Here is a 26,397-nt window from a genome sequence, read left to right on the forward strand (position 1 = left end):
GTATAAACAGCGGAAGTTCCCGCCCCGGCCCCGCCTCCGCCCCTGGCTCACGCGAGCTGGGTGTTTCCTGCCTCTTTCAGTCCAGGTTTGGAGACTCCGGCGTCCTCCGACTTTTCATGGTAAGGAGGGCGGTGCCCACCGACTGGGAGGTCTGAGTGGCCGAGGGAGCGGGCAGAGCCAGGGTAGAGGAGGAAAGGGCCGACAGAAGGGGGAGGTGGGGGGTAAGGGGCTGTCGCGACAGGAAGTGGCACTTGGGGAGTAGGATGGGGGCGAGGCCGGGCCGGGCGTGGGGGAAGGGCATTGGGTGGGAAATTTGCTGGGGTCGGGGGCTGGGGAGGCCCCTGGCTTTTGGAAATCCGGGAAAGGGCCTTTGGGCTCGGGGAGTAGATAGGTGTGTGGGTGGGGGGTGTCTCAGAGTCTTGAGTGCTTGTAAGAGGAATTGGTGATTGTGAAGAGAACAAAGAGATGTCATTGAAGACGGACATTTGGGGTGGAGGGTTAGGGTTTGGGGCGTTGTGAAGGAGAATGGGTAGGTTGTGAGAGGACGGAGTGGGATTCCTCGGGACGGAGAGTTTTGGGGTTTGGGGAGTGGTAATAGGAGTCGCTGGGTTTCGGGGGAGTGGGGAAAGGCTTCTAGGTGCGTCTGAACACACGGTCGAATGGAGGAGAGAAACAGAGGGAGGCGGGCGGGTGTGCGTTCCGTGCTAGGAACTCCGTGGAGGGGTGCCAGGGGCCTGCGGTCAGGGGCCCTTCGCGCGGCGTCCAGCGCCTTGTGGCTGGGTCCCTCTGTAGTCACTGCCGTCGAGACCCCAGGTAGCCACACCTCAGGAGTCGGGGGTGTCTCACAGGCAGTCCCCCAGCTGTGGGAAGTGTCTGTGGGGCTTGGATTCCTTGGAGAGTCTGTCCTCTGAATAGCTCTTTGTCCCTGGACGGGAAGGAGCAAAGGTCAGCCCAGACCCTCTTTTTACTTGTTTGCCTGCGTCTCTAGAAAGTGCAGTCCTTGGGGAAGATGAATGAATCCCCAGGCCACGGCTGAGGAAAAATGAGTCAGCGTGTATCTGAGTGTGGTCTGCTCCATTTCGTGTAAAGTCAGGGCCACCTGAGGGGAAGAAGGCATTAAAGCAGACGAGCAGCGCCAGCTGGAATTCGTTAGAAATGGCCACCTTTTCAAGTCCTACCACCGACTATGGAATCAGTCTGGGGTGGGGCCCAGCAATCTGATTTAACAAGCCCTCCAGGGAATTAAAGCAATGCTTTCTTTGAAAAGGGCATGAGAGTGGGAGTCAGAGGGACCTTAATAGTTCTCACTCTTAATTTTCTCCCCTAAAAAGTGGGATTGGCGACATTTTCCTCCCTAGACTCTTGAGAGACATAGGCCAGTAGTTGGTGTGCCAGACGCCGAAAGAGAATGTAATTCTTCGGCAGTAGCTGTCCCGTAGGGTTTGGGTGGGAAATAATGCCACCCTTATGTGGCTGATTGAATTTAGCTTGGTTGAAATGGGACCACAGGCTTTTTTGAGTTGTAGAAATGCCCTCAGTTCAGAGAACGTTGTATAATTAGCATCAAGGTCGTGACTCTCAGATCCAGCTGGTTAAAACATCGTAGCTCTGTGGCTCTCAGCTCTGGCCACACATTAGAATCACCTGAAGGGCTTTTAAAACTCTGGTTTCTGAGCTGCCACGCTCCTCCTTTCCCCTCCCCAAATTTGATTACTGGTTCTGGGGTGAAGCCCGGGCATGAGAAATGTTGAAGCATTCCTAGGCGATTCTAGTGCAGCCAGGGCTGTGATCTCTGGTCTTCAGGGAAGCTTGAGGGGCCGAAGGAAAAGGACACTATTAACTTTACTATTCATTTCCTGGGGGGTGGGGGGGGGGTTACGAAGAGTATGGCTTTAACTTCATTTTACAAGTTAGGAACTGAGGCTCAGTTAAATCACTTGTCTGAACATCACATAGGAAGTAATGAAACCGAACTGCTGTCTAGGTTTACCAAACTCTCCATCAAACCTCCCACACACATTTCCCAGTATACAGAGAGTTGTATAGAAAACATGTACAGGTGAGGGGTTTGGTGCCTTTTTTCCCTATTGTACTTGCCTGGGCCTCCTTTGAAGTCAGCAGTTTCCCCGTTCAGCTGACTTTTATCTTTCAAGCATGCATACAATTGCTTCCTGTTTGTGCCTCTGAGGCTGTGAAGTAGGGGCTTGCTTTTGTTTATGATGCTTTGGTTTATTTTTATGTATGGTCAGGAATTCACCCAGGCCAGGAAGCTTCTCCAAGGCCATGAAGTTAATTGTGGCCTAATTAAGATATACCGGACTTTTTAGAACAGTGGTTTGCAATCCTGGCCGCACATTGGAATTACCTGGGGGACTTTTAAAATGTCTGCTGCCCAGGCCACAACTCCAGACCAGTTACATCAGATTTCCCACGGGTAGGACCCAGGCATGGGTATTATTTTAAGCTCCCCAGGGGATTCCGATGGGCATCCAAGTGCAGGGCTACTGTTTGGAATCAGCAACAGTATACTCGGGAGATGGAAAAGAGAGAAGCCTTGACTTAGCCATCTAACTGGCATAAACTCCTCTGCTGATTGAATGGAATCAGTAACCAATACCTCCAGTATCAATTACCTCTCTGTTTCTTGTAACCAACTTGGCTCTCTCCTGTCCCACCTCCCTAACCTCATCAAAAATGAAATCCAACCTTTGAAACTAGTTAAAAAGCAGGATGACTGGGGAGTCCTCTGTGGGGAGGTTTGCCGTGAGAGGCTTATTGTCTCCTGCCTTGTGTCCTCAGCCTTGGGCTATCGGCCAAAACCTTTCTTCCGAGCACCTCTCCTGTTGAGGTGACCGACCGACCTTCGACCTTCGGAGGAGTGGGCTCGGGGAAGGTTTGGAGCTTTCTTTGTCTTTTCTGGAGTCTCGATCTAGATCGGGATGGTTTCTGCCTTTTATCTCTTATAATTCAGTCGGATGTCAATAGAGCTGGAACCAGTTTCGAAAGAGAAGATGATTTGAGACTTTGAGAGCGTTCTCAAATAGCCGTCCTTGAGTGTTTCGTGTTTGCTTGCTCTGAGCCAGGGCCGGTGCTGAGTGCTCTGTGCGTCCCTCGCAGCCCTGGGAGGCAGGCGCCGCTGTTGTCCCCATTTGACAGACCAGACTAAACTCAGATGACTCACCCAGGCTCCCACAGCTGGTAAATGGCAAGGCTGGCGGCTTAACTTTGGGTCTGCCTTCCAAACCGAAGCCATGGACACACGTCACCTCCCACCTTTTCAGAGCCTGTTTGTATTTTCTAAAGAAGGGACCCTCCTTTTTCAATTTACATGTCACAGCTCTGCACGTGCTGAGGATGGCCATTGATAAAACCATGGGCTCGGGGCCAGGCAGGACTTGTCCACGTCCTTCGCTTGCTCCGTCACCAACTCACTTTGGGAGGTGACTGAGCCATGGGTCGTGGTGTCCGAATTCACAAAATGGAAATCACCATAGCTGGATTGTAAGTGGTTGTGTGTGGTGGTAGAAATGAAACTGGTGGTGTCTTTTGAGAGGGAGGAGCAGGGGCTTTCTGGAGCCACAGAAATGTACCCTCTCGATTGGAGTGGGGGGCCACACAGATGCAGCTATTGACCAAAACTCATCAAATTACACTTAAAATAGGCTTTATTGTATGCAGATGACTTTTACAAGGTATTGGAGAGCAAAAGTACATAAAGTAGACTTTATGTCTTTTTTGTGTGTTTCATAGTAAGCGCCTTACAGAATGCTAAACCGTGTCTCAAAAACTTCGTTATTTTTGTATAAGTTTAGATCTAAAAAGGGTGCTTTAAAAGTATTTTCATTGTGGAACAATTTCCTTAACACCCCCCCACCCCCAATAAAAAAAGCCCACAACCGTAAGCCTTCCCCCCTCCACTACCACCGAGTCTTCAACGTTTTCAGAAACACTTTATTCCCATCAGCCACGTCTATCGTCCCATGATAGATTTTCGGGGGCGGGGGATGGTTGGTGGTAACTCTGGTCTCCGAGGACTGACTGCAGAGGAAAGCTAGAAGGGGTCAGCCCTGCCTCGGGCCTCTCTGCTTTGATGTTGGGCATCAGGCCACAGAGACCCCAGGTGAGCTAGGCCCAAGCTTTTGAAAAGGTGCCGCCTTGTGACGTTTTTACTCGGTGAAGCAGAAACTGTTGCTTGAGGAAACACTTGTGTTTCCAGAGGCCATTCTTTCTCTGTGCCACTCTGCGAGCTCTGACTGAGTCTCCCAGCGGGTGAGTTCCAGGCCACCCTTTTGGAGGGACAGGTTGAAAGGACTGGGCATTGCCTCTGCTCTTATCGATGGAAGGCAGGTTGCCACCTATCAGTTCCTTATTTCAATGAAAAAAAAATAACATTTGTGTTTTAAAAATTGTAAGCTCGTGAGAGATCTGTGAAAGAAAGGCAGGCCTGACCAGTTTCGCTTAGTGGTTAGAGCTTTGGCCCAGGGACCAAAGAGCCGAGGGTTCGATTCCCTGTCAAGGGCACTTACCTCCGTTGCAGGTTCCCCAGCCCAGGTAGGGAAGCATGTGGGAGGCAACCAATTGATGTCTCTCTCACTCTCTTTGATGTTTCTCTCCCCCTCCCTTTGTGCATGGCAATGAGGAGAGAGACCTGGGCAGCGCCTCAGGCTGCAGCCAGTGTGTTTGTTTAGGGGGTAGAAAGGAAGTCCTCATAACACAAGAGTTAGTGGCAAAGTTGTACCTATCGGGTCAGCAGGTGAGGCCAGTGTATGAGGCAATCTGGGTGGAGTTTGGGGGCAGATTGGGGAATACCTGCACCTTGCCAGGGGGAAGCCAGCACCCCAACTCCCACCAGCTGTTGCCCTGCTGGCCAAGTTGGCCTCTGATTTTAAGAGAAGCCAGAAATCCAGGTTTTTCTGTGAACTCCTGAGCTGTCAACGTTGCGAGTAAAGTTTGTTTTAAATGCGGAATATACCTGGACTAAGCAGAACACATCTGGAGGCCAGATTCAGCCCATGGCTTTCAGAAGGAAACCAGACCTGGTGCCGTGACCCTGCTGACCTTGTGTCTTCTTCCTGGCAGGAAGAGATGTCAGGAGAAAGTGTGGTGAGCTCAGCGGTGCCAGCGGCTGCTACCCGCACCACTTCCTTCAAGGGCACGAGCCCCAGCTCCAAGTATGTGAAGCTGAACGTGGGCGGCGCCCTCTACTACACCACCATGCAGACGCTGACCAAGCAGGACACCATGCTGAAGGCCATGTTCAGCGGGCGGATGGAAGTGCTCACCGACAGTGAAGGTAAGCCACCCTCAAGGCGCTGGGGACGCGCTTGTGGTTGAGGGCTTCGTTCTAGCTCAGCAAACCAGGAAATGTCGCACAGCTGCAGATCGCACGGTGTGCTCAGTGTTTTCATGGTGTGCAGGGACCCCTGAGGAGGAATAACAGGGAGACTGAACCACCTAGTCTGGGGAGGGGGAGGGGATCAAGGAGGGCTTTCCGGAGGAAGTGGCATTTCAGCTGAGACCTCGAGAGACGAGTCGGAGTCAGCTGGACAGGGACTCACAGTCTCGACTTGTTGATTTGCTGTGTGAGGTTGTCGATTTGCTGCGTGCCTTTGAGAAACTCCCAGTCCCGCTCCAGGCCTCAGCTCTGTGAAATGGAGGCTGGCCTAGCTACCCTAGTTGGTTCCCTTCCCGTTCTCGCAGCGATGGGTCTCTGATTTCAGAGAGAAGCTCCAGTGTGAGTCATGAGCATTTCCTCCGGACACTTGTCCTCCTAGGATGGGGTCGTGGCAAAGTTCACTGACCGAGCTCGAGGGAAGCCTAGAAAAGCGGAGCTGCGTCACAGCTCCCCACTTAGTCGTTGGGAATCCTAAGCAAGGTGGTTCGGAATTGAATCACAGCTCTCCATTTAGAAGCTGGTGATCCTAATCAAGGTGGTTAAGCTGTTGGTGTCTCATTTCCCTCAGCTGGTGAAATGGGCACAGTGATCCCCACCTCGTGGGGCTGTTAGCTCATAGTAAATATTCAACATACGTATGTTCGTTCAGTACTTTTTCTTTCTTGTGGAAAATCATGTTAGTAAAAGGCAAAGAACTGTTTCAAGTCACCTTACCATAACTACTTCCTGCCTATCTGAAACGTCAAAGAGCACCTGACAAAGGGGAACGTCCTTACCTGGCTAGGTTTAGGGAGCAGGTCCCATGTGGTTTAAAAATGGCCCCATCCTACATTTCTCGGCCTGAGATTGCTCGAGACTAGGCCAGACCACAGCCTGGCTTGACCAGCTCACCTGTTTCTGAGGCTGCCTCTGTGCTGATGCCCTGCCTTCCCAGGGACAGTGGTTCCCGAGAGGGTGGGTGAGTTGTGACTCAGTAGGTGGGGGTCCTTGGCTGGGTGTGCACAGTGCGTTCTGTAATAGGGCTGAGGGCAGGCTGTCGCTGGTTAGGGTGTTTCCCTCTGTGCCCTGGAGAAGGCGAGGCTGCAGGCTGCAGTTCCGTCCCTGGGCTTCCCGTGAACTTGGCTTTCCAGAACTGCCTGTGTCTTACTCAAAATAAAAGTGAGCTTTGTATGAGTGGGAGGATCCCCGCGCCGTGCCACACCCAGCGTTGCCCAGAGTATTTGTGGAAATCAAGACAATGGCTCCCGAGCTGCAGGAGGAAACAGACCTTATCGGAGAGCCCAGGATTGTGGTGGCTTTTCTTCCGCCTGCCCAGTCTCCTGCCCAGTCTCCGGTGGGACTCTGGAAGAGCGCCGAGGCGCTTCAAAGCAAAGAGGAAGCCTCGTCTCCTGGGAAGTCCTCACCTTGGTGGCCTAACACTTGTCCCAAAAGACACAGAGTCCTCGAGCTCACCTGTCCCGGAACTGGGAGATGCCTGGGAGTGGTACCAGGGACCTGCCGCGGCTTCTAAAGAGCTGCTACAGGATGTCCTTCCCCCTTGCTTCCTGGGAAGCCCGGCATCTCCCGGAGGCAGTGCTGCCTCTGACACTCCAACCTCAGCTGTTTGCATTTCCCTAACACCCCAGCAGCCTTCAGACCCTCAGGAAAAGCTCACCAAGTGGCATTTTATGGGTGTTGTTTCATTCAGGCCTCACCTTAACCCTTCAAGGGGTGGGTGCTGTACTGTTGTTACAGTTTGAAAAGTGAGAGGGCCACATCTCATGGGAAAGGCTTTCTCAAAAGCTACTGAACCCAGGCCTTGCTGGCTCTTATCAACTGTTCTCTGTGGTTTTGTGTGATCCCAACCCCCCACCCCGTCCAGGTCGCCCCAGTGGCAGCCTCAGGGTTCAACCGCTGGCTTCGTGCTGAAGCCCTGTGGTGCCCTGTGAGCTGGGCTGTCCGGCTGGGTGTCCGCTCTTCCATCCTGCGCTGTGCCAGGCAGAGTCCTGTTGGTGAGTGCACTGCACCGCCCGACCCATGGCCTCAGTGTTACCTCAAGAACACAGTTGGGCCCACAAATGGGGAAAATTTGCTGAATCTCAGCTTCACCCAGGAAGGCTGTCAGCTGCAGCTAAGTTTGCCACAAACGGGCTGAAACTACAGGTGCAGCTCAGCCAGGCAGGTGAGTCCAGCAGCAGAGCCTGTGGCTAAAGGGCAGGGCTCTGAAGGCCCAGAGCAGTGTGTGTTCTGTTGCTGGAAACCTCTAAAGCAGTGGTTCTCAACCTTTCTAATGCCGCGACCCTTTAATACAGTTCCTCATGTTGTGGTGACCCCCAACCATAAAATTATTTTCGTTGCTACTTCATAACTGTAATTTTGCTACAAATTGTAATGTAAATGTCTGTGTTTTCCGATGGTCTTAGGCTCTACAGCAGCGGTTCTCAACCTGTGGGTCGCGACCCACAAGTTGAGAACCACTGGCAGGGTCGCCTAAGACCATCAGAAAACACAGACATTTACATTACAATTCATAACAGAAGCAAAATGACAGTTATGAAGTAGCAACGAAAATAATTTTATGGTTGGGCGTCACCACAACATGAGGAACTGTATTAAAGGGTTGCGGCATTAGAAAGGTTGAGAACCACTGCTCTAAAGGACGCTTGAGAGACTGGCTGCCCTGGGGAGGGACCTGGAGTCCAGGGTGCTGGCACTCTCGTGGGCTCCATGCCCTTCAGCCTACTTGGGTTTTGTACCACGTGCGTGTAATTCCTAAACCGAGAAGCACCTGGGCACTGGAGTGAGCTGGGCCTGGGCCTGGGTCTGAGTCCGGCCAGCATCATAGCTCACATGGTGGCGTGATTTCTGGATGTTGAGCATTGTGTGCATTTAGACTGTCTGCTGTTCACTGGTGATGTGACAGTGGGTGAGGGACTTTTTCTCTGAGCCTGCGAACTCCTTTCCAAGTCGTGAAGGTAGTGCTCTTCAGAGTAGTTATGGGGTTAACTGAGGAGATTAGGAAGCACTTGCTCCAGTGCCTCGCATATGGGGAGACTCCCCAAATGGAAGTGTCCGTGTGGCTCTAGTTCTGCCTGGGGTGGGGTGGGGTAGGGTGGGGTGGGCAGAGTGCTGCGAGGAACTGCGGAGAAGCCGGCCTTAGCGTGGCTTACTTGACCTCCTGCCTCAAGGTCTTTACATGGTGACTGCAATTTTCTTCCCTGTTTGCCTGGTTGATTCATACTTACTCTTTTTATAAAATATACTAGTAACCTGGTGCATGAAATTCATGCACATTAAAAGGGGATTAATTAGAGGAAATAATTTAATATTGCTGTTTGCCCTTTCTCTATAATAGAAGTGTCAGAGATGAAAGAAAATTAGTAAAATGTATATGAAAACCTTCCTCCTATCAGAGTCTGGGGCACACCACGGGACCCAGAGTCAAGTCCCCGCCCACCCACATGCACCTCAAAATTGTGTGAGACCCAGACCTGGCCGCTCCCCCACCACACTGGGCTAGATCCAGACCTGGCCATTCCCACCATTGTCAAGCCCTGCCGGACAGGGGGCATAGCCTCAGGTCCCCTGGCCTGGTGCCAGGACGGGGGGCATGGCCTGAGGTCCCCCAGCCCAGACCGGGGCGGGGGGCATGCCTTGAGGTCCTCCATCAAGCCTCGCCAGGTGGGGGACATGGCCTGAGATCCCCTGTCAAGCCCCGCTGGGTGGAAGGCATGGCCTGAGGTCCCCTGTCAAGCCCCGCCAGGCGGGGGGACGCAGCCTCAGGTCCCCCGGCCCAGCACCAGGAGGGGGGAGCAGCCTCAGGTCCCCCATCAAGCCCCACTGGGCAGGGGCACGGCCTGAGTTCCCCCGACCCAGCACTGGGGGTGCACCTTGAGGTCCCCCGTCAAGCCATGCTGGGCAGGGGGTGCGGCTTGAGGTCCCCCGGCCTGGCGCTGGAGCAGGGGGAGCAGCCTGAGGTCCCCTAGCCCAGCACCAGGAGGGGAAGCACACTGTGAGGTCCCCTGTCAAGCCCTGCCGGGTGGGGGGGCGCAGCCTGAGGTCCCCCAGCCTGGCGCTGGGGCGGGGGGAGCAGCCTGAGGTCCCCTAGCCCAGCACCAGGACGGGAAGCACACCTTGAGGTCCCCCGTCAAGCCCCGCTGGGTGGGGGGCATGGCCTGAGGTCCCCTGTCAAGCCCCGCTGGGTGGGGGGTGTGGTCTGAGGTCCCTCGGCCTGGTGCCAGAGTGGGGGGCCACGGCCTGAAGTCCCCTGTCAAGCCCCGCCAGGTGGGGGGTGTGCCCTGAGGTCCCCACCCTGGTGCTGGGGCTGGGAGAGCAGCCTGAGGTCCCCTAGCCCAGCACCAGGACGGGAAGCGCACCTTGAGGTCCCCTGTCAAGCCCCGCCGAGTAGGGGGCACAGCCTGAAGTCCCTGTCAAGCCCCACCTGGTGGGGGGCACAGCCTGAGGTCTCCCGGCCTGGTGCTGGGGTGGGGGGAGCAGCCTGAGGTCCCCTAGCCCAGCACCAGGATGGGAAGTGCACCTTAAGGTCCCCCGTCAAGCCCCGCCGGATGGGGGCATGGCCTGAGGTCCCCTGTCAAGCCCCACGGGAGCGGAGGAGGGCATAGCCTCGGGTCCCTGCTGATTGCTTGTTAAGGCTCCTTATGGGAACTTGGCCTCAGCTATGGGTGCAGCCATCTTTGTGATGGATGGTGGTCAATTAGTATATTCCATTTTTATTAGATATGATATTTAAAATATTATATATATATATATTGATTTCAGAGAAGGGAGCGGGAGAGAGAGAGAGAAACATCAATGATGAGAGAGAATCATTGTTTGGCTGCCTCCTGCACGCCCCCTACTGGGGTGGAGTCCGAAACCCAGGACCCTTCAGTTTGCAGGCCAGTGCTCTATCCACTGAGCAAAATCGGTCAGGGCAAATACATATTTTTACTGATTTCAGAGAGGAAGGGAGAGGGAGAGATAGATAGAAACATCAATGATGAGAGAGGCTCATTGATCAGCTGCCTCCTGCATGCCTTCTACTGGGCATGTGCCCTGACCAGGAATCGAACCTTGATCTCCTAGTTTATGGGTTGATGCTCAACCACTGAGCCACACTGGCCAGGCAGTACCATGTTGTTTAGATTACTATAGCTTTGTAGTATAGTTTGATATCAGGTAGCCTGATAACTCCACCTTTGTTCTTCTTTCTCAAGATTGCTGTGGCTGTTTGGGGTCCTGTGTGGTTTCCTATAAACTTTTGGATAATTTGTTCTAGTTCTGTGGAAAACACCATTGGTATTTTGATAGGAATTGCATTGAATCTATAGATTGCTTTGGGTAATATGGACATTTTAACTATGTTAATTCTTCCTATCCATGAGCACGGTATATGCTTCCATTTATTTGTGTCTTCATTTTCTTTTTTCAGTGTCTTATAATTTTTTGAGTACAGGTGCTTTACCTCCTTAGTAAAATTTACTTCTGGGTATTATATATTTTTTTAATGCAATTGTAAGTGGGATTGTTTTCTTAGTTTCCCTTTCTAATAGTTCTATATTGGTGTATAAAAATACAGCAAATTTCTTGAATATTTATTTTGTAACCTGCTACTTTACTGAATTTATCAGTTCCGGTAGTTTTTTTTAATAGGGTTCTCTATATATAGTATTATGTTATTTGCAGATAATGACAGTTTTACTTCTTTCTTTCCAATTTTGATACCGTGCATTTCTTCTTGTCTGGTTGCTGTGGCTAGGACTTCCAGTACTATGTTGAGTAAGAGTGGTGAAAGGAGACATCCCTGTCTTGTTCCTAACCTTTAAGGGAAGTGTGCTTTTAGTGTTTCCCTGTTGGATTTTAGCAAATGCCTTTTCTGCATCTATTGATATGATCATGTGATTTTTATCCTTCATTTTGTTTATGTGGTGTATCACATTACTTGCTATGTGGCTATTGAACCAACCTTGCATCCCAAGAAAAAATCCTAGGAGATCATGGTGTATGATCTTTTTAATGTATTGCTGGATCTGGTTTGCTAATATTTTGTTGAGGATTTTTTAAAAATATTTTTATTGATTTCAGAGAGAAAGGGACAGGGAGATAGAGATAGAAACGTCAATGATGAGAGAGGATAATTGATTGGCTGCCTCCTGCACTCCCCCTGCTGAGGATCGAGCCCGCAACCTGAGCATGTGCCCTTGACTGGAATCGAACCCGGGACCTTCCAGTCCGCAGGCTGACACTCTATCCACTGAGCCAAACCAACTAGGGCTATTGAGGATTTTTGCATCTATGTTCATCAGGAATATTGGCCTATAACTTTCTGCTTTGTAGTGTGTTTATCTGGTTTTGGAATCAAGATAATAATGCAGGCCTCATAAAATGATCTTGGGAGTCGTCCCTCCTTTTGATTTTTTGGAATAATTGGAGAAGAATAGGTCTTAATTCTTTGAAAGTTTGGTAAAATTCACCTGTGAAGCCATCCAGTCCAGGACTTGTCTGTTGGGAGCTTTTTAATTACTGATTGTAATTGGTCTGCTCAGATTTTCTGTTTCTTCTTGACTCAGTCTTGGAAGAGTATATGTTTCTAGGAATTTATCCATTTCTTCCTGATTATCCAATTTGTTGGCATATAGTTCATAATATTTTCTTACAATTCTTTGTATTTCTGTGGTGTCAATTGTTACTTCTCTTTCATTTCTGATTTTATGTGGGTCCTCTGTCTGTTTTTCTTTTTTTTTTTTTTAAATATATTTTATTGATTTCTTACAGAGAGGAAGGGAGAGGGATAGAGAGCTAGAAACATCGATGAGAGAGAAACATCAACCAGCTGCCTCCTGCACACCCCCCACTGGGGATGTGCCCGCAACCAATGTACATGCCCTTGACCGGAATCGAACCCGGGACCCTTCAGTCCGCAGGCCGACGCTCTATCCACTGAGCCAAACCGGCTTCGGCTGTCTGTTTTTCTTGATGAGTCTGGTTAAAGGTTTATCAACCTTATTTATATTTTCAAAGAACCAGGTCTTGGTTTCATTGATCTTTTGTATTGTCTAGACTCTATTAGGTTTGTTTCCGCTTCGATCTTATCTCCTTCCTTCCACTCAATGTGGCTTTGTTTGTTGTTCTTTTTCTAGTTCCTTTAAGTATAAGGCAAGATTGTTTATTTGAGATTTTTCTTATTTCTTGAGGTAGGTCTGTATTGCTATGAATTTCTTTTTTAGGACTGCTTTTGCTGTGTTTCACAGCTTTTGGGTTGTTGTGTTTTCATTTTCATTTGTCTCAAGGTACCTTTTGATTTCTTCCTTGATATCATTGTTAACCCATTCCTTGTTTAGTAACATGTTATTTAGCCTCCGTATATTTGTGTGCTTTCAGTTCTTTTGTTGAACTTGATTTTCTATTTTTATATCATTATGGTCAGAGAAAACGCTTTCTATGATTTCAGTGTGATTTGTTTTGTGGCCTAACATGTGGTCTCTAGAAAATGTTCCATGTGCACTTGAAAAGAATGTATATTCTGCAGCTTTGGAGTAAAATGCTCTGGAAATATCAATTAAATCAATGTGGTCTAATGTGTCATTTAAGGCCTCTATTTCCTTGTTGATTTTCTGTCTGTAAAATCTATCCATTGATGTCATTGGGGTGTTAAAGTCCCCCACTATGACTGTATTACTATTGATTTCTCCCTTTGTGTCCATCAATATTTACTTTATATATTTAGGTGCACCTGCATTGGGTGTGCAAATGTTTGCAAGGACTATATCCTCTTGTTGGATTGACCCTGTTACTGTTTATGCAGTGTGCTTCTTTGTCTCTTATTATAACCTTTGTTTTAAAGTTGCTATTTTGTCTGATATAAGAATTGCTGTCCCAGCTTTATTTCTTTGTTTCCATTGGCATGAAATATCTTTTCCATCCCTGTACTTTCAGAGTGTGTGTATCTTTTGATCTGAAGTGGGTGTCTTCAGTTTTTTTCTTATCTGGGAAGTTCTTTTTCTTTCCTTCAATCCTCTTTAATAAAAGGCTAATATGCAAATTGTCCCCTCAACCAGGAGTTCGACTGGAAGTTCAACCAGGAGTTTGACCAGGAGACGGGGCTGGCCAGCCAACCACCCGCAGCCCCTCCCTGCAGCCTGCCCAGCCCTATTGGCCCCAATTGGGGTGGGCCAGCTGAACCCCACCCGTGCACGAATTTGTGCACTGGGCCTCTAGCTTTAAATAATAGCCTTGCTGGGTAGAGTAGTCTTGATTGTAGGTACTTGCTTTTCATCACTTTGAATATTTCGTGTCAGTCCCTTCTGTCCTTCTTCAATTCACATTCTGTTGGTGGTTATTTAGATTGTTTCTAGTGCCCACCGTTAGGAACATTATCGTTCTTGAACACTCTCCCTGGCATGTGTGAGTTTCTCTAGGCCAGTGCTTCCCAGCCTTTCCACATCGTGGCACACCCAGAAAATCCTATTTTCACTTTGGTAAATGAAGGGGCTCTGACCTCTCCAGGCCCTACCCAGCTGCCTCTGGGGCTGCAGCATTAAGGTCTTAAACACGGTTGGGAGCTCTGTCCTAGAGTTCACTCCCAGGGGGGGCATTGGGGGTAGCAGCATCTTCAGCTCCATTTGATGTTAACAGTTGTGTTGGTTTACACTCCCCACAGAGGTCTGAATGTTTGCCGACACTGGGCACTTTTTAATTATTTCTAATTTGGTGACTATGATATGGTACTCTGTTGTTTTAGTTAACCTTGCCTAATTTCTAGTGGGTTGAGCATCTTTTTATGTTTATTTGTGTTTTATCGAATGGCTGCCTGATTGCATCTTACACATTTTCTCATTTTCCTTTTTGCTTTGTAGAAGTATGCATTCTGGATTTTATTCCTTTATGGTTTCATTTTATGTAAATATAAACAACGTAAATTTGACTTTTATAGGTTTTTAAATGGTGTGTTTTGGTGCCTCCGTTTTTGCGTGGGTTTTTGTTTGTTTTTTCTTTTTTTTCTTTTCCATTTTGCTCTCCTGTCTACCTCAGTGGTATTCAACCAGGAATGATTTGGATCCCTCGGGGACATTTGTCCAGAGATATTTCTGGTTGTGACAATTTGGGAGTGAGAGTGCTGCTGGCATCTAGTGGGTAGGGGCCAGGGATGTTGGTGAGGACCCTATAATGTGCAGGACAGTCCCTCCATAACAGAGTTATCCAACCCCAAATGTCAGTAGTGCTGAGGCTTAGAAATCCTGCCCTAGAGATTCTGATTCGGAACAAGGCAGCTTCCTAGAATCTGAATTTGTAACAAGTACCTCAGGTGACTTATGATCAGGCAAGTTAGGTCCGAGAAAGCTCCCTGTAGGAAGTGGGGGAGGAAAAGGAGAGGAAGCACATGGGATGCTGGTGGGGCTGGGAGAAGGAGAGCCTGCCTCCCAGGTACCTGAAAGCCACCCAGACTCCCTGCTGGGACTGGACCGTGCTGCCTCTGGATGCTGCTTCGTTCTCAGGCAGCAACGATGAAATGTGCAAAGGGCTTATTGTCAGGGACCTAACTTGAGTGCTGCCAATAGACTCAGCTTTGTGCTGTGTATTCCCCATACGTTCCCTTATCGTACCTTTATGCCAGCCGTGGGAGGCACCATTTTTAGGAGAGGAAACTGCTGGACAGAGAGGTCAAGTGGAACACTAACGTCACCCAGCAAGTACGCAGACCGGGGTTTCCAGCACAGGCCCACGCTCTAAACCCCTGTGCTGTGTCGCGTGTCACACCGTCCCAGAGCCTCTGCCCGTTCCCCTCTCCAGCCTTGTCCAAGGGCCCACCGGGCCAGGCTCCCTGATGTGCAGGCTTTCCCAAGCGGCCCTGTGCTCTGTGGCAGCAGGAAAGACGCTCTGCGAGCTTGACTTTTGCTTTTCTACGTGCGAGGCTGTTTCAAAGGGACAGAGTCCTGCTTTGAAAGCAGCTGAAATACTTTAAATCCAGAATGCTAATTGAAACCTCATGGGGAATGTGCCTGGCTCCTTTGCCCTTATTTGTCCAAAGTATGATTCCTTCGCCACAAGCATTTCCTGGCTGCATTCTTGAGCTGGAGCCCAGTGTGACGGTCCGCCTGCTCGTTTATGGAAACTGCGACAGTCCACAGGAATTGAAATCACTTGATTGATTTTAAGGGCCCTCGCGCTTTCCAAGCGGCTGAGTTGTCCATGTGTCAAAGACTGAATGGGACGTTTTCTTCCCGGAGCAGCTGGGCTGAGAGGGTTGCCATTTCTCTCAAAGACTGAGGTTCTACTTGTCTCACCCGCACCGGCCTTCTCAGTTCCCCTGAAAGTAGTTTTCCTAAGCTTCTTCTTCTTCTTTGTTGTCTATTTCCACCTCCCCAGTTTGGGAGTGTCACTGAGCCCCTGAGCCTCTGGGTTCATCTGTGGGAAACTCAGGGGAAGATAACACTCTTTCCTACCTTGTCAGCTTGTTGGAAGGAAAACACTAGCTCCGGGGTCGCACGGAGGTTGTAAGCTGGTGGCCCACAGTGCATTAATGACAGGCTTTTAACAAACTAGTTTACCATTCTTTAAAAATCAGGTTTCACAAAAATCTGCATTTTTGGCTTTGCTTGAAACATCAGAGGCTCACGCAGCCCTGGACCCACCTTTCTGCCTGGCCACTCTTAGCTGGAGCTGGGAGAGCCCGCCCTCCTGCCCCAACACCCCACGGGGCAGCGCACTGCTCTCTGGTCAGCCATCAGCGCAGCCCACCTGCACCCATTTATCCTGCCTGCCCCAGGCCCCCTCAGGCACCTGAGCTACGTAACAAATACTAAGTGCAAACTTGGTGTCTCGATTGTAGAATTGGGTCGTGTCCAGCAGACACTGTCAGGGCCATGGATATCCCTCTCTTCCTGGAAGCCAGCGTTGGACTCCAGCTGCACATTTGCATTGTGTCTGCCATGGTCTTCCCACTTAGGAAACCATGGCTGTGTGGAAATGCCAGTGGAAGGTTCTAGAGAGATGAGATTAGACCAAAGGCCCAGGAAGTGTGGGCTGAGGAATTGCAGGAGGAGAGCATGGAAATGGTTTTCTTATCAACTCTCCTGGTGATTGGTGCAAAGATTACCTCCTGGTCTGCTGAAACCAGGAGAGGGCTTTTGGCAGGGCTGGGTTTGGGGACGCAGGGGTGGGGAGGTGAGCAGCTATGTGACTGGATATGAAACAGGTGCATTGTTGCTCTTGGCTTTTGTTGGCCTCTGCCACTGATTCAGGGCCTGGGGGTCTGAGGAGGACATGGACAGGGCACAGCGGTGTTAGGAGTGGAAATGTGGACCCCCTTCTCCTGAACTGTGAGCAAAGAAAGCTGGGGGGTGGGGGGGACAGGCATAAGTTTCCTGGTTTCTGTTTAAACCTTCCAGCTGCCTCATGCTTTGGTGTTTCTCACCTGTAACGTGGGACAGGAGACCTGGGGAAGCCCCTTGCCTGAGGCTGCCCTGCTGGTCAGGAAGGCCAGACTGTCTGGCTTCTTTCTAGAGTTTTACATTTTCTACCCAGATACACATGAGACACACATGGTCTTTGTTCCAGTCCTGTTTCCTCCTCCACATTCCACTCCCGAGGATATTTGCATTTCAGCAGAGTGATTTTGCAAACCCATCCCATCTCTAGGGGAGGCCTAGCAGGCCAGGGCTGAGGCTGCAGAGGGCACTGAGGGGTGGAAGGGTTGTCTTCCTGGCCGGACCCAGGGGTGGGGAACGTCCGGCCTGCGGGCCGTGTAAGACCTGAGAAACCATTTGATCTGGCCCTGCCAAGGCATTAGGGGTGAGTTAATTAAATGTTTGACCAAATATAGAAGCCTAATTTTTAAGTTGATAATTTTGTACGGCCCGCAAATGATGCTATAAATATCCAAATGGCCCTTGGCAGAATCAGGTTCCCCACCCCCGCCTTACCACTAAGAATTTTTCACTGTCCTGGTCCTGGGCAGCAGGGATTGTTCCATATTTGATATGGAAAAATATCCACTTCCCCGCGTTAGACTGAATTGCTTAAGGGCAGCGTCTGTCTCTCTGATCGCTCTCTCCCTCACCATTTTATCTCCAGTTCGTCGCTGTCACTAACCAGTAAGTGTGTGGGGGGAGTTAGGGGTAGAATTTCCTATGGTGGTGCTGGTGTCTGGGTCACTCTCAGAAACCAGAGGTCCAAGTCTGTGGGAGGGAGCCTTCAGCTTCCTTAGAAGTGGCTCTGCTATTTGAAGGTCTGAAAAAGTCTCATAGAAAGAAAAAGGCTCGGAAGAAGAGGGAGTAGAGCCTGCACAGTGTGGCTCAACAGTTGAGTGTCGACCCAGGAACCAAGAAGTCTGCAGGTTCCATTCCTAGTCAGGGCACATGCCTGGCTTGTGGGCTCCATCCCCAGTAGGGGGCGTGCAGGAGGCAGCCGATCAATGATGTTCCTCTCTCATCGATGTTCCTATCTCTCTTTCCCTCTCCCTTTCTCTCTCTCTAAAAAACAACAAAAACATATGTTTTAAAAAAAAGAAAGAGGAAGTAGATATTTTTACTCTAGGGGTCTTTCCTGTTGTTGGGGTCATGTGGACACATTTTTATCCAAGCGTGGCGTCTAGGCCCCTCTGGGGATGCTCTTGTGTAAGGGGTTTTGAGGGAATTTAAAGAAACATGCTTTTAGGCCTCAGGGACCCTGGCATCCAAGAGCCTGAGACCAGATGAGTCCCGTGTGGTGGTTCCCCGCCAGCAGGGTCTGGAGGCTGTGACTGTGCTCTAGTCAGGGCCTGGTCAGCCTTTTGCTGGTGACTCTCTGTGGTCCTGCTCTCCCGGGAGGCAGGAGGAGCCAGGAGACACCCCACTTCTCCTCGGGCCCTCCCCAGACAGGAGTGCCTGTGTAATGAGCCCTTCCCTTCCTCCTCCTCCCGCTGCAGGCTGGATCCTCATTGACCGCTGTGGGAAGCACTTTGGTACGATACTCAACTACCTTCGTGACGGGGCAGTGCCCTTGCCGGAGAGCCGCCGGGAGATCGAGGAGCTGCTGGCAGAAGCCAAGTACTACCTGGTCCAGGGCCTGGTGGAAGAGTGCCAGGCAGCCCTGCAAGTAGGCATCACCCTTCCTTCCCATCAGGGGGCGAGGCCCAGACCCACTGGCCTTGCTCTGCAAAATGGGGTACTTCCTCCCTCCCTGCCCTCTGTGAGAATTAGTGAGTTAGCCTGGAGCCTCTCCTCTTTGGTCAGAGCGACCACGAGGCTTCTCTGTAATGTTTAGGCCACCTAACTACTTCCTGGCTTATTTCCGTCTCCGTGGTGTTGGATCCTCTCACCTGTCCATCGAAACCCTTCAGTCCTGAGCCTGGGTCATAATACTTCATCAGGTTTCTGGGCCCATTAGGACTTACTCTCAGCCCATGAGTTATCGCCGGGAGCCTAGCATAATCTCTGCAGACACAGACACCCCGCCCTCCTCACCTGGACCTGGGGCAGGAACATCAGGGTCCAGTCTAGTGACAGCAAACTTTCTATGAAACCACAGTGCTTCTAGACATAGCCAGGGGCCATTCACTCAAACAAAGCTCCCACATGGCAGAGTCAGAAGAGCCCCTTTGGGTCGGCACAGGAACTGGATCTGTGTACGTGTAGCTCTTATTTATCCACATGTCTGTCTGGACCCCACTAGACCAGTACCCATAATGCCTAGCTCTTCAGGAACTGTTTCCACACACCGCCTCTACCCCCGGAGTCTGTAACTCCAAGTGTCGTAGCCTTTACTTTAGTATTTTTATTTCATTTTTATGTTTCTTAAAGTAATACAAGTACATCATTTAAGAAGTCACGTAGTATTGCAAGGTTGGTGTAAAAAATACCACCAAATGCCCTCTCCCCATCACATCCTCCCCCCGCCCCCCACTCACAGGCAGCCTCTTTTAACTCTTTCAATAGTTATTTACTTTCGTATTTATTATACTGCTGTTTATTGGCATTTCAGTTTTCAATATTATTTATGAGATTACTATAGAAAATTCAGATTTAGCTCATGCACTACCACCATCCCCAGCCACTGCCAAACTTTCTAGGAAACCACAGTGCTTCTAGACATAGCCAGGGGCCATTCACGTCAAACAAAGCTCCCGCATGGCAGAGTCAGGAGAGCCCCTTTGGGTCGGCACAGGAACTGGATCTGTGCATATTTCTCCTCCTGTTCTCCCAATGTAGTTATCACAGTTTTGGTAAATCGGTATTCAGCGTGTACATTGGGATGTCGGCATTGTTAACAGTTGAGCCACAGGGTGTACAATGACTATTTTCTTTCTTGTGTAGCTTTTCAGTTTGCCAGACTGGTGATTGCTTCATCGCTGTGTTTGCTTGGTTTTCTGAGCACATATCCCTCATTCAGCCTAACTTCTCAGGAAGGTCCGTCTCCTGTTGGCAAGTGCAGACACAGCAGTGCATCCGATTGATTCATCTTTGTCTTGGACACATGCCCTTTGGGTTCCTTTCTGTGGTTTCCATTGGTCTGAGGTTAAACTTCCAAGACTGACCTCCGCCCAGTTTCTATTACATTTATCTTCCTGTTCCACTTTCTCAGGGGTTTGTTTTTTGTTTTTGTTTTTCAGTTTTTTCTTTCAACCCTTTCGTTGAATGTTTTACTTCTGTTGTCACATTTCTAACTTCCAAAGAGCCTTTTCTTGTTCTCCGATGCTCTTGTTCATGTAGCAGGCTGATCTTGTTTCATAGGATGGAAAATCTGCTCTCGTCTGTCTGATGATGCTGGTATTGGAGGTTTTCTTTCTGCCGCCTTCATCGTCTGACTCCTTCCCTTACTTTTTCTCTCTTTGTTTGGTCTCATGTGTGAGAAGCTTTGCACTTACAATCTGATGATCCTTGGCCTGTTGAAATTTAAGAGGAAGGCTCTGAAAAGCGATATGACTGTGGGTGGTCCTTGTTGTCCAGTGGGCTTCAGTGGTGAAGGATGGGCTGGCTTTCCCAGCGGGAACCCCGTGTCAGATCTGTCAGCCTCTTCTTGGGCAGGTCAGTTCCTGGTGGAGGAATCCTCCTCTCTTGCCGAGAGGGGATAAGCCCGACTAGCTGCCGTCTGGGATCTGAGGAAGGGAAGGAGCTGGTGGGATGGGGGTGGCTTACCATTTAGTGTGTAAACCATTCACCTAGGCCCTCTGTTTCAGAATAGCAGCTCAGTCCTGTACACACCACTCCAGGAACACGGACCTTCTTTGCCAGGCTGGGGAAGGGGCTCTGCCAGCTGGCGGGCGAGCCTCCCCTGTGCCCTGTGCCCCCTGCCCCCAGCCTTGAGAGCTGTTCTTTGAAAATCTCCAGGATCCTGTCCCATCTGCTGACTTCGGTTCCAGCTTCCTCTTTGCTTATCACTCATCCGTGATCTGTTCTCCAGCCTCAGATTGTTTGTCTTTTGTCTGCTGGCTTCACTTCTCTCATTCTTTTTTTCTTACGGGCTTATACTTTTCTTTATTCTTCTGCAGTCATTGCCGTGGGGTTTTGGGAGCTTTGATGCAGTCATGTTTCATCTACCATGTTCAGGGTTTATGTTTGAGTGGCTCCCTGGGCTGTGGGAATGTGCCATCATTCTTAGCATTTTCTGAGTGCCTGGCATATAACAGCAGCCAAATAGCAGACGTATTGGAGAACTCGACTCCTGGTCGTGCCCCCATCCTAACTCACTGGTAGTAAGAACCTCCTCTCTTCCCACCGTGACTGCCCATCTGCCCTCGCCAGAGCCTGCCTTTGCCCGCGGGCCAGCTTAACCAACCCCGTGCAGAGCAGGCCTCCTCGGCTGAAAGCACGTTTTGTTCCAGCAGAACAAAGATGCTTATGAGCCTTTCTGCAAAGTTCCTGTTATCACCTCATCCAAAGAAGAACAGAAACTTATAGCGACTTCAAATAAGGTATGTTGGAGGCACCCCGTGGCATTCTTCTTGCTGTCAGAGACGAGAGAGGTTCTTCTGAACACGTTTTGAGGTGAGAACTTGTGCCGTTGCCTGAGGAAGACCCGAGAAGGGGTCAAGAATGGGAACCTGTGGCTCATCCTGTGTTCCCTGCTATTGGGGCACACAGTCTCCTTCTCGAGCCCCGGCCGGCCCGGCCAGCAGGCTGTGCTGCCTGCCTCTTCGGCCCGGTGGCAGGGCCAGCCCTATGGGAAGCCAGAGGTTTATGGCATCTGCACTCCAGTAACCCTCTTCTTCCTTTTCTAAATCAACCCACAGCCAGCCGTGAAGTTACTCTACAACAGAAGTAACAACAAGTACTCATATACCAGGTAAGGCGCCCGCCAGAGAAGACACCTGTACTTCTGTGCTCGCTAGGAAAGCCTCCGCTCACACCAGCGGGCCCGGCTCCTCTTGTTCCCTTTGGATGAGGGGGCCCCCTGCACCTCGAGGAAGCCAGATTGGTAGATGGCAAGAAAGGGAGATGCTAGAGAGGAGATACAATTCACGTGTACCATAAATTCACCCTTTTAAAGCATGTAATTCAGTAGTTTAGTGTATTTACAGGTTGTGCAGCCATCACCTAATTTTAGAACGTTTTCATCACCTCCAAAAGCAGCCTGATGCCCATTAGCAGTCGCTCCTCAGTTCCCTACCAGCAATATATCCAGGTTTCTAGAATGCCTGGTGGCTCTTGGGAACTTGTGACTCTAAATCAGGAACTTGAGGGACCTAGGGGGACCTGATGCAGTCACTCAAGACCCATAATCTGGCCAGGATAGAGCGTCGCCTTGGCAGTTCCGTCCTGCCGCTGCTGTGCTTGCTGGGCTGTCCTCCATGTCCCACCTGGTGCCGGTACCCACAGGCCCGTGCTCTCGGCGCTCCACCTCTGGCGGTGGCACAGCCGCATAGCAGCCTCTAGCACACTGGTTAGGAGCTCAGGCTGAGCGGCTAGACCAGTGGTCGGCAAACTCATTAGTCAACAGAGCCAAATATCAACAGTACAACGATTGAAATTTCTTTTGAGAGCCAAATATTTTAAGCTTAAACTTCTTCTAATGCCACTTCTTCAAAATAGACTCGCCCAGGCCGTGGTATTTTGTGGAAGAGCCACACTCAAGGGGCCAAAGAGCCGCATGTGGCTCGTGAGCCATGGCTTGCCGACCACTGGGCTAGAGCTATCTTTTTTGAGGCCTTGGCTCTGCCATTCATTCGTTTTTGACCTCAAGTAACCCCCTCATTTCTCAGGCTCTCTCTTCTCTGAGCAGTGGGGACTGTGGTCCTTTCTCGTGGGTCGTTGTGAGGCTGAACCGGGGTAGCGGGGACAATGGGCCCCGCGTGGGGACACTCTGCCAGCGGCGGCGGCTCTCCCCAGCTGGTGGTCACCTTACCAAATGCTCTTTTGCAGCAATTCTGACGACAACATGTTGAAGAACATTGAGCTCTTCGATAAGCTCTCTCTGCGCTTTAACGGAAGGGTCCTGTTCATAAAGGATGTCATCGGGGACGAAATCTGCTGCTGGTCCTTCTATGGGCAGGGCCGGAAGATTGCCGAGGTCTGTTGTACCTCCATCGTCTATGCCACTGAGAAGAAGCAGACCAAGGTGAGGGCGTGGCGCAGACGGTTCTGAGTGGCTGACCTGGCCTGTGTGCTTGCACAGCTTTCATTGTTTGTTGGGCCCAGCTGAGGCACAGATGCAGGTCTTAGAGAATCCAAATGGCGCTCCTCTTGTGCCACCCGGCGTGTAGAGGCAGCCTCGCTGCATCAGGTCCTTTGCCCTAAGTGTTGACTCAGGTATATCCCGCTACCCGTGTGTAGCCAGCTGCCTCCTGCTTCACTGATCTGACGCTGCCCGTGCGCTTCCTGGTCCTCCCCACAACACGCTTCCCACCAGCACGGCCCCATCCCATCCTGATCATCAGAGGAACAGGGCTGCCTCAAGGTCTTGACCTTGACTTTCTGTCTACTCGCTGCCATCTGTCCGTCCTCCTCTGACCCACTCACCTAGAGCAGCCCTCCCACCCTCACGGGGCCCACTCGGCATCCTTAGCTCCTACCCTGTTGACTTCCTTCCAAGCACATGACCCCCTCCCTGATCTGGACTCTGAGGATCTATGTTTATATCCGCTCCAAACCAGTATACTTATCCTCTCCCTTCTGTCTCTGCGCCGTTCTGCAAAGCTAATGCATGCTGCGGGAGCTGTCACACCGGTGCCCCGTTAGATCTTATTTCCTTGCTCTCCTCGGGCTTAAATGGAATCCCAGGGGCTGATTAGCCTGCAAGTACTGGGTGGCGGTGGTAGGCCGTGTGTGATGCTCGCTCACCTACCCTGTATTTCGTGGGGACGCAGGTGGAGTTCCCTGAGGCCCGGATTTATGAGGAGACCCTGAATATTTTGCTGTATGAGGCCCAGGATGGCCGTGGACCTGACAATGCGCTCCTGGAGGCCACAGGCGGGGCGGCTGGGCGCTCCCACCACCTGGACGAAGACGAGGAGCGGGAGCGGGAGCGGATCGAGCGCGTGCGGCGGATCCACATCAAGCGGCCTGACGACCGTGCCCACCTCCACCAGTGAGCAGGCAAGCGGACCCGGGCTCTCCTCCCTCCTCCCCGCTCTACACTGATCCCTGCAGGCTCCCAGGCACCTTCCACTTCCCCTGGAGTCTGGAGATACTTTTGTAACAAGCCAGATTATTTTGATATTTCTCGACAAGGTGAATTGATTTGTACCAGGTGAATGCTCCCGTGTTGTTGACAAGCTGTGTCCAAGGGCTCAACTTTCTGAGAACCTGGAAGGCCTGCTGGGTTCTCAAAGGAAAAGTATGAATGTGTATGAAGCGTACGTGAGGACTTTTGTTTGCAGTATTTATTTTTGTGGATGTTGACTACCTATTGGAGCTTCTTGGATGGCGTTGTCTTTGGGGTTCAGTGTGACAGCTCTGAGGGGTTCCTGCAGCTGGTGGCCACCAGGGGTGTCTTCAGGCTCCATCGTTCCTCATCCTCCCTCCCGGCACACTCCACCAAGCATGCTTTCCAGACGTGGCTTTGCAGCAGGACTTCATGCCCAGAGCGTGTTGGTAAATAATTGCGGCTTGTGGCAGTGGAGGCGGGACCTGGTGTGCTTTGTGTAGCTCTGGGTGCCTGATCTGTTTAGGGGGCGAGCCTCTTGCTACCTTGGCTGGTCTGGTGCCTGTCGGGCCCCACACCTCTGGCTAGGGCAGAGCTGTGCTGGTGGTGAGTGCTCGCCCTGTTCCTGCCTCCCTGCTTTCCGGGAAGGCCCTCTGGCTGGTTGTTGGGCCCAGCTCACAAACCGAGGGACCCATTCCTTCCCCCCTTAATCTGGGCTTACTGCCGCAGTAGGTGCCCTGCCCTTTGCTTAGAAACTCAGCGTGGCCCCAGCCTGGCATCCATGCGGGACCACCACTCACCAGCAGCCTCAGGGCAGCTTGCCTGCTGTCAGCGTAGCCAGCACCTGGAGACCCCTTGGGTGTCTTTGCCTCTGGTTTTGACATGTATGGAGTGGCTGTCAGTAAGAGATGTGCAGACCGTTTTGGGTCCGGATAGTGTTCAAGGTGTTCAGGGGACGTGTGCGACTGTGACGGGGGTGTGTGCATGTGGGGCACTCACCGGTGCTCGTGTGGGATGGGCGTTCTCAGTACCTACCTCCCAGTCTCCTCTGCGCCTGTCGGGGACAGAAGTGAGATGTGACTAGTATCGGTGGTTGAGACTAGACTAGGTAGAGTAGTTACAAGGTGATAGGAATGTGTGTAAGGTAGTGGGTGGCTTTTGTCCACTTTTCAAGGGACATGTTACTGTTTTTATACCAAAGGTATTAATATGGGCAGCCTCTGATACAATGTAGTCCAAAAAAAACGAGTTTATATTTTGAAATGGTTTTTACAGCTTCGACTTCGTACGCCTTCATTTTGTATCCAGCAGCGAAGCCTCTAATAAACCTTTAAACAATCGTGACAACCCCAAAATCAAGGGCTGGGTAGATGCTTTTTAAACTGCTGTGCGGGAACCTTCACATGAGGCCGTTTGGGTTTTATTAAGTGCTAAGGAAAGGGGGGCTTTAAAAATGTTTCTTAAATATTTTATACTGTGCGAGTTCAAACACCAACCCTGCCATTGGGGTTGAACTTTTCTAGAAAGTTAAAGTGAATGTCAGTTCTAATGTTTCCTGTAGGAATGGAAAAGCCATCCAATACATTGTTTTTAAATGTTTACACGAAGAGTACGTTTGTGGAACAAGTGATTTGTTTGGGCTTCTCCACCTGATGACCTAATGTTTCTGGCAGTCTTTGTCTCTCTCCTTTCCCTTCTCCTCCTTCCCTGGGATATGGGAGGTCCCCAAGACATTCCAGGTTAGTGCTGCTGCATGGCCACGAGCTGACAGGAGGCATTGGCTGGCCCAGCTGTTACCCAGTATATTCTACGGGGACCTAATTTTTCTTAGGCTAACATTGGGGGCAAACAGAAGTCAGTATTTACGCTTAAGAACCATCCACGTAAAACACTGGCCTAAGATCTGGTAAAGAGTAAAATTTTATTACATTGTAATAGCTTACTTACAGTGAAAAAGGTGAACAGCTTTTGGTCCCCTGTAATCAAGTTGTTTTTTTCAACTGCACCATCTGATTGTGGTACAGGGGCCTGTGCCCCCGCCGGTCCTGGCAGAGCCCCTTCTGTCGCCCTCCTGCAGCGGCTTAGCAGGTTGGTCGCTGGGCAGGTCCCAGCCCTCTGCTTACTAGTAGGTGTGTGTACCTCCCAGCAGCTATTCAGGGCCCACGTGGGAACACGCAGCCCGACTCTTGGAATGGGTGCTCTCTACACATCTGTGTGTCATTAAGCTTTGTGTCTCTGTGCTATGGAAAAAAATGCTGTAAGCTTTAGAAGTCGTTACTGTATGTTGTGCAAGCCTTTGTGGACATATGTAAAATAAAAGTCATAATGCTTCTACTTAAGCCAGTTTTCTGGGTCTTTTCAGAAACGCCAGCACAGTGAAGTGCAGTTTTCAGCAGAGAGCGCTAGGCAGTCACAGTACCTTCTGCTCGACCACCTTGAAGTTGCTCGGGGTGGAAAAGCGGAGT

At 50.6% G+C, this 26,397-nt stretch overlaps 1 protein-coding gene across 2 annotated transcripts; it reads left to right on the forward strand.

Annotated features, from left to right (window-relative positions):
• KCTD10 (potassium channel tetramerization domain containing 10) lies at positions 1-26,266 on the forward strand. Of its 2 annotated transcripts, none has more exons than XM_079762895.1 (7): positions 1-119; positions 5,080-5,293; positions 18,279-18,448; positions 21,174-21,263; positions 21,582-21,634; positions 22,711-22,906; positions 23,655-26,266. In XM_079762895.1, the coding sequence occupies exons 1-7, from the start codon at positions 117-119 to the stop codon at positions 23,877-23,879; spliced, it is 951 nt and encodes a 316-aa protein (XP_079619021.1). In that variant the 5' UTR covers positions 1-116; the 3' UTR covers positions 23,880-26,266. The 2 variants fall into 2 exon arrangements, with proteins under 2 accessions (XP_079619021.1, XP_079619022.1); XM_079762896.1 differs by having other exon boundaries at positions 21,177-21,263.
• Positions 26,267-26,397: the final 131 nt, after the last annotated feature.

The sequence above is a fragment of the Cnephaeus nilssonii genome, assembly GCF_951640355.1.
Source record: "Cnephaeus nilssonii genome assembly, chromosome: 22".
Taxonomy (NCBI): Eukaryota; Metazoa; Chordata; class Mammalia; order Chiroptera; family Vespertilionidae; genus Cnephaeus; species Cnephaeus nilssonii.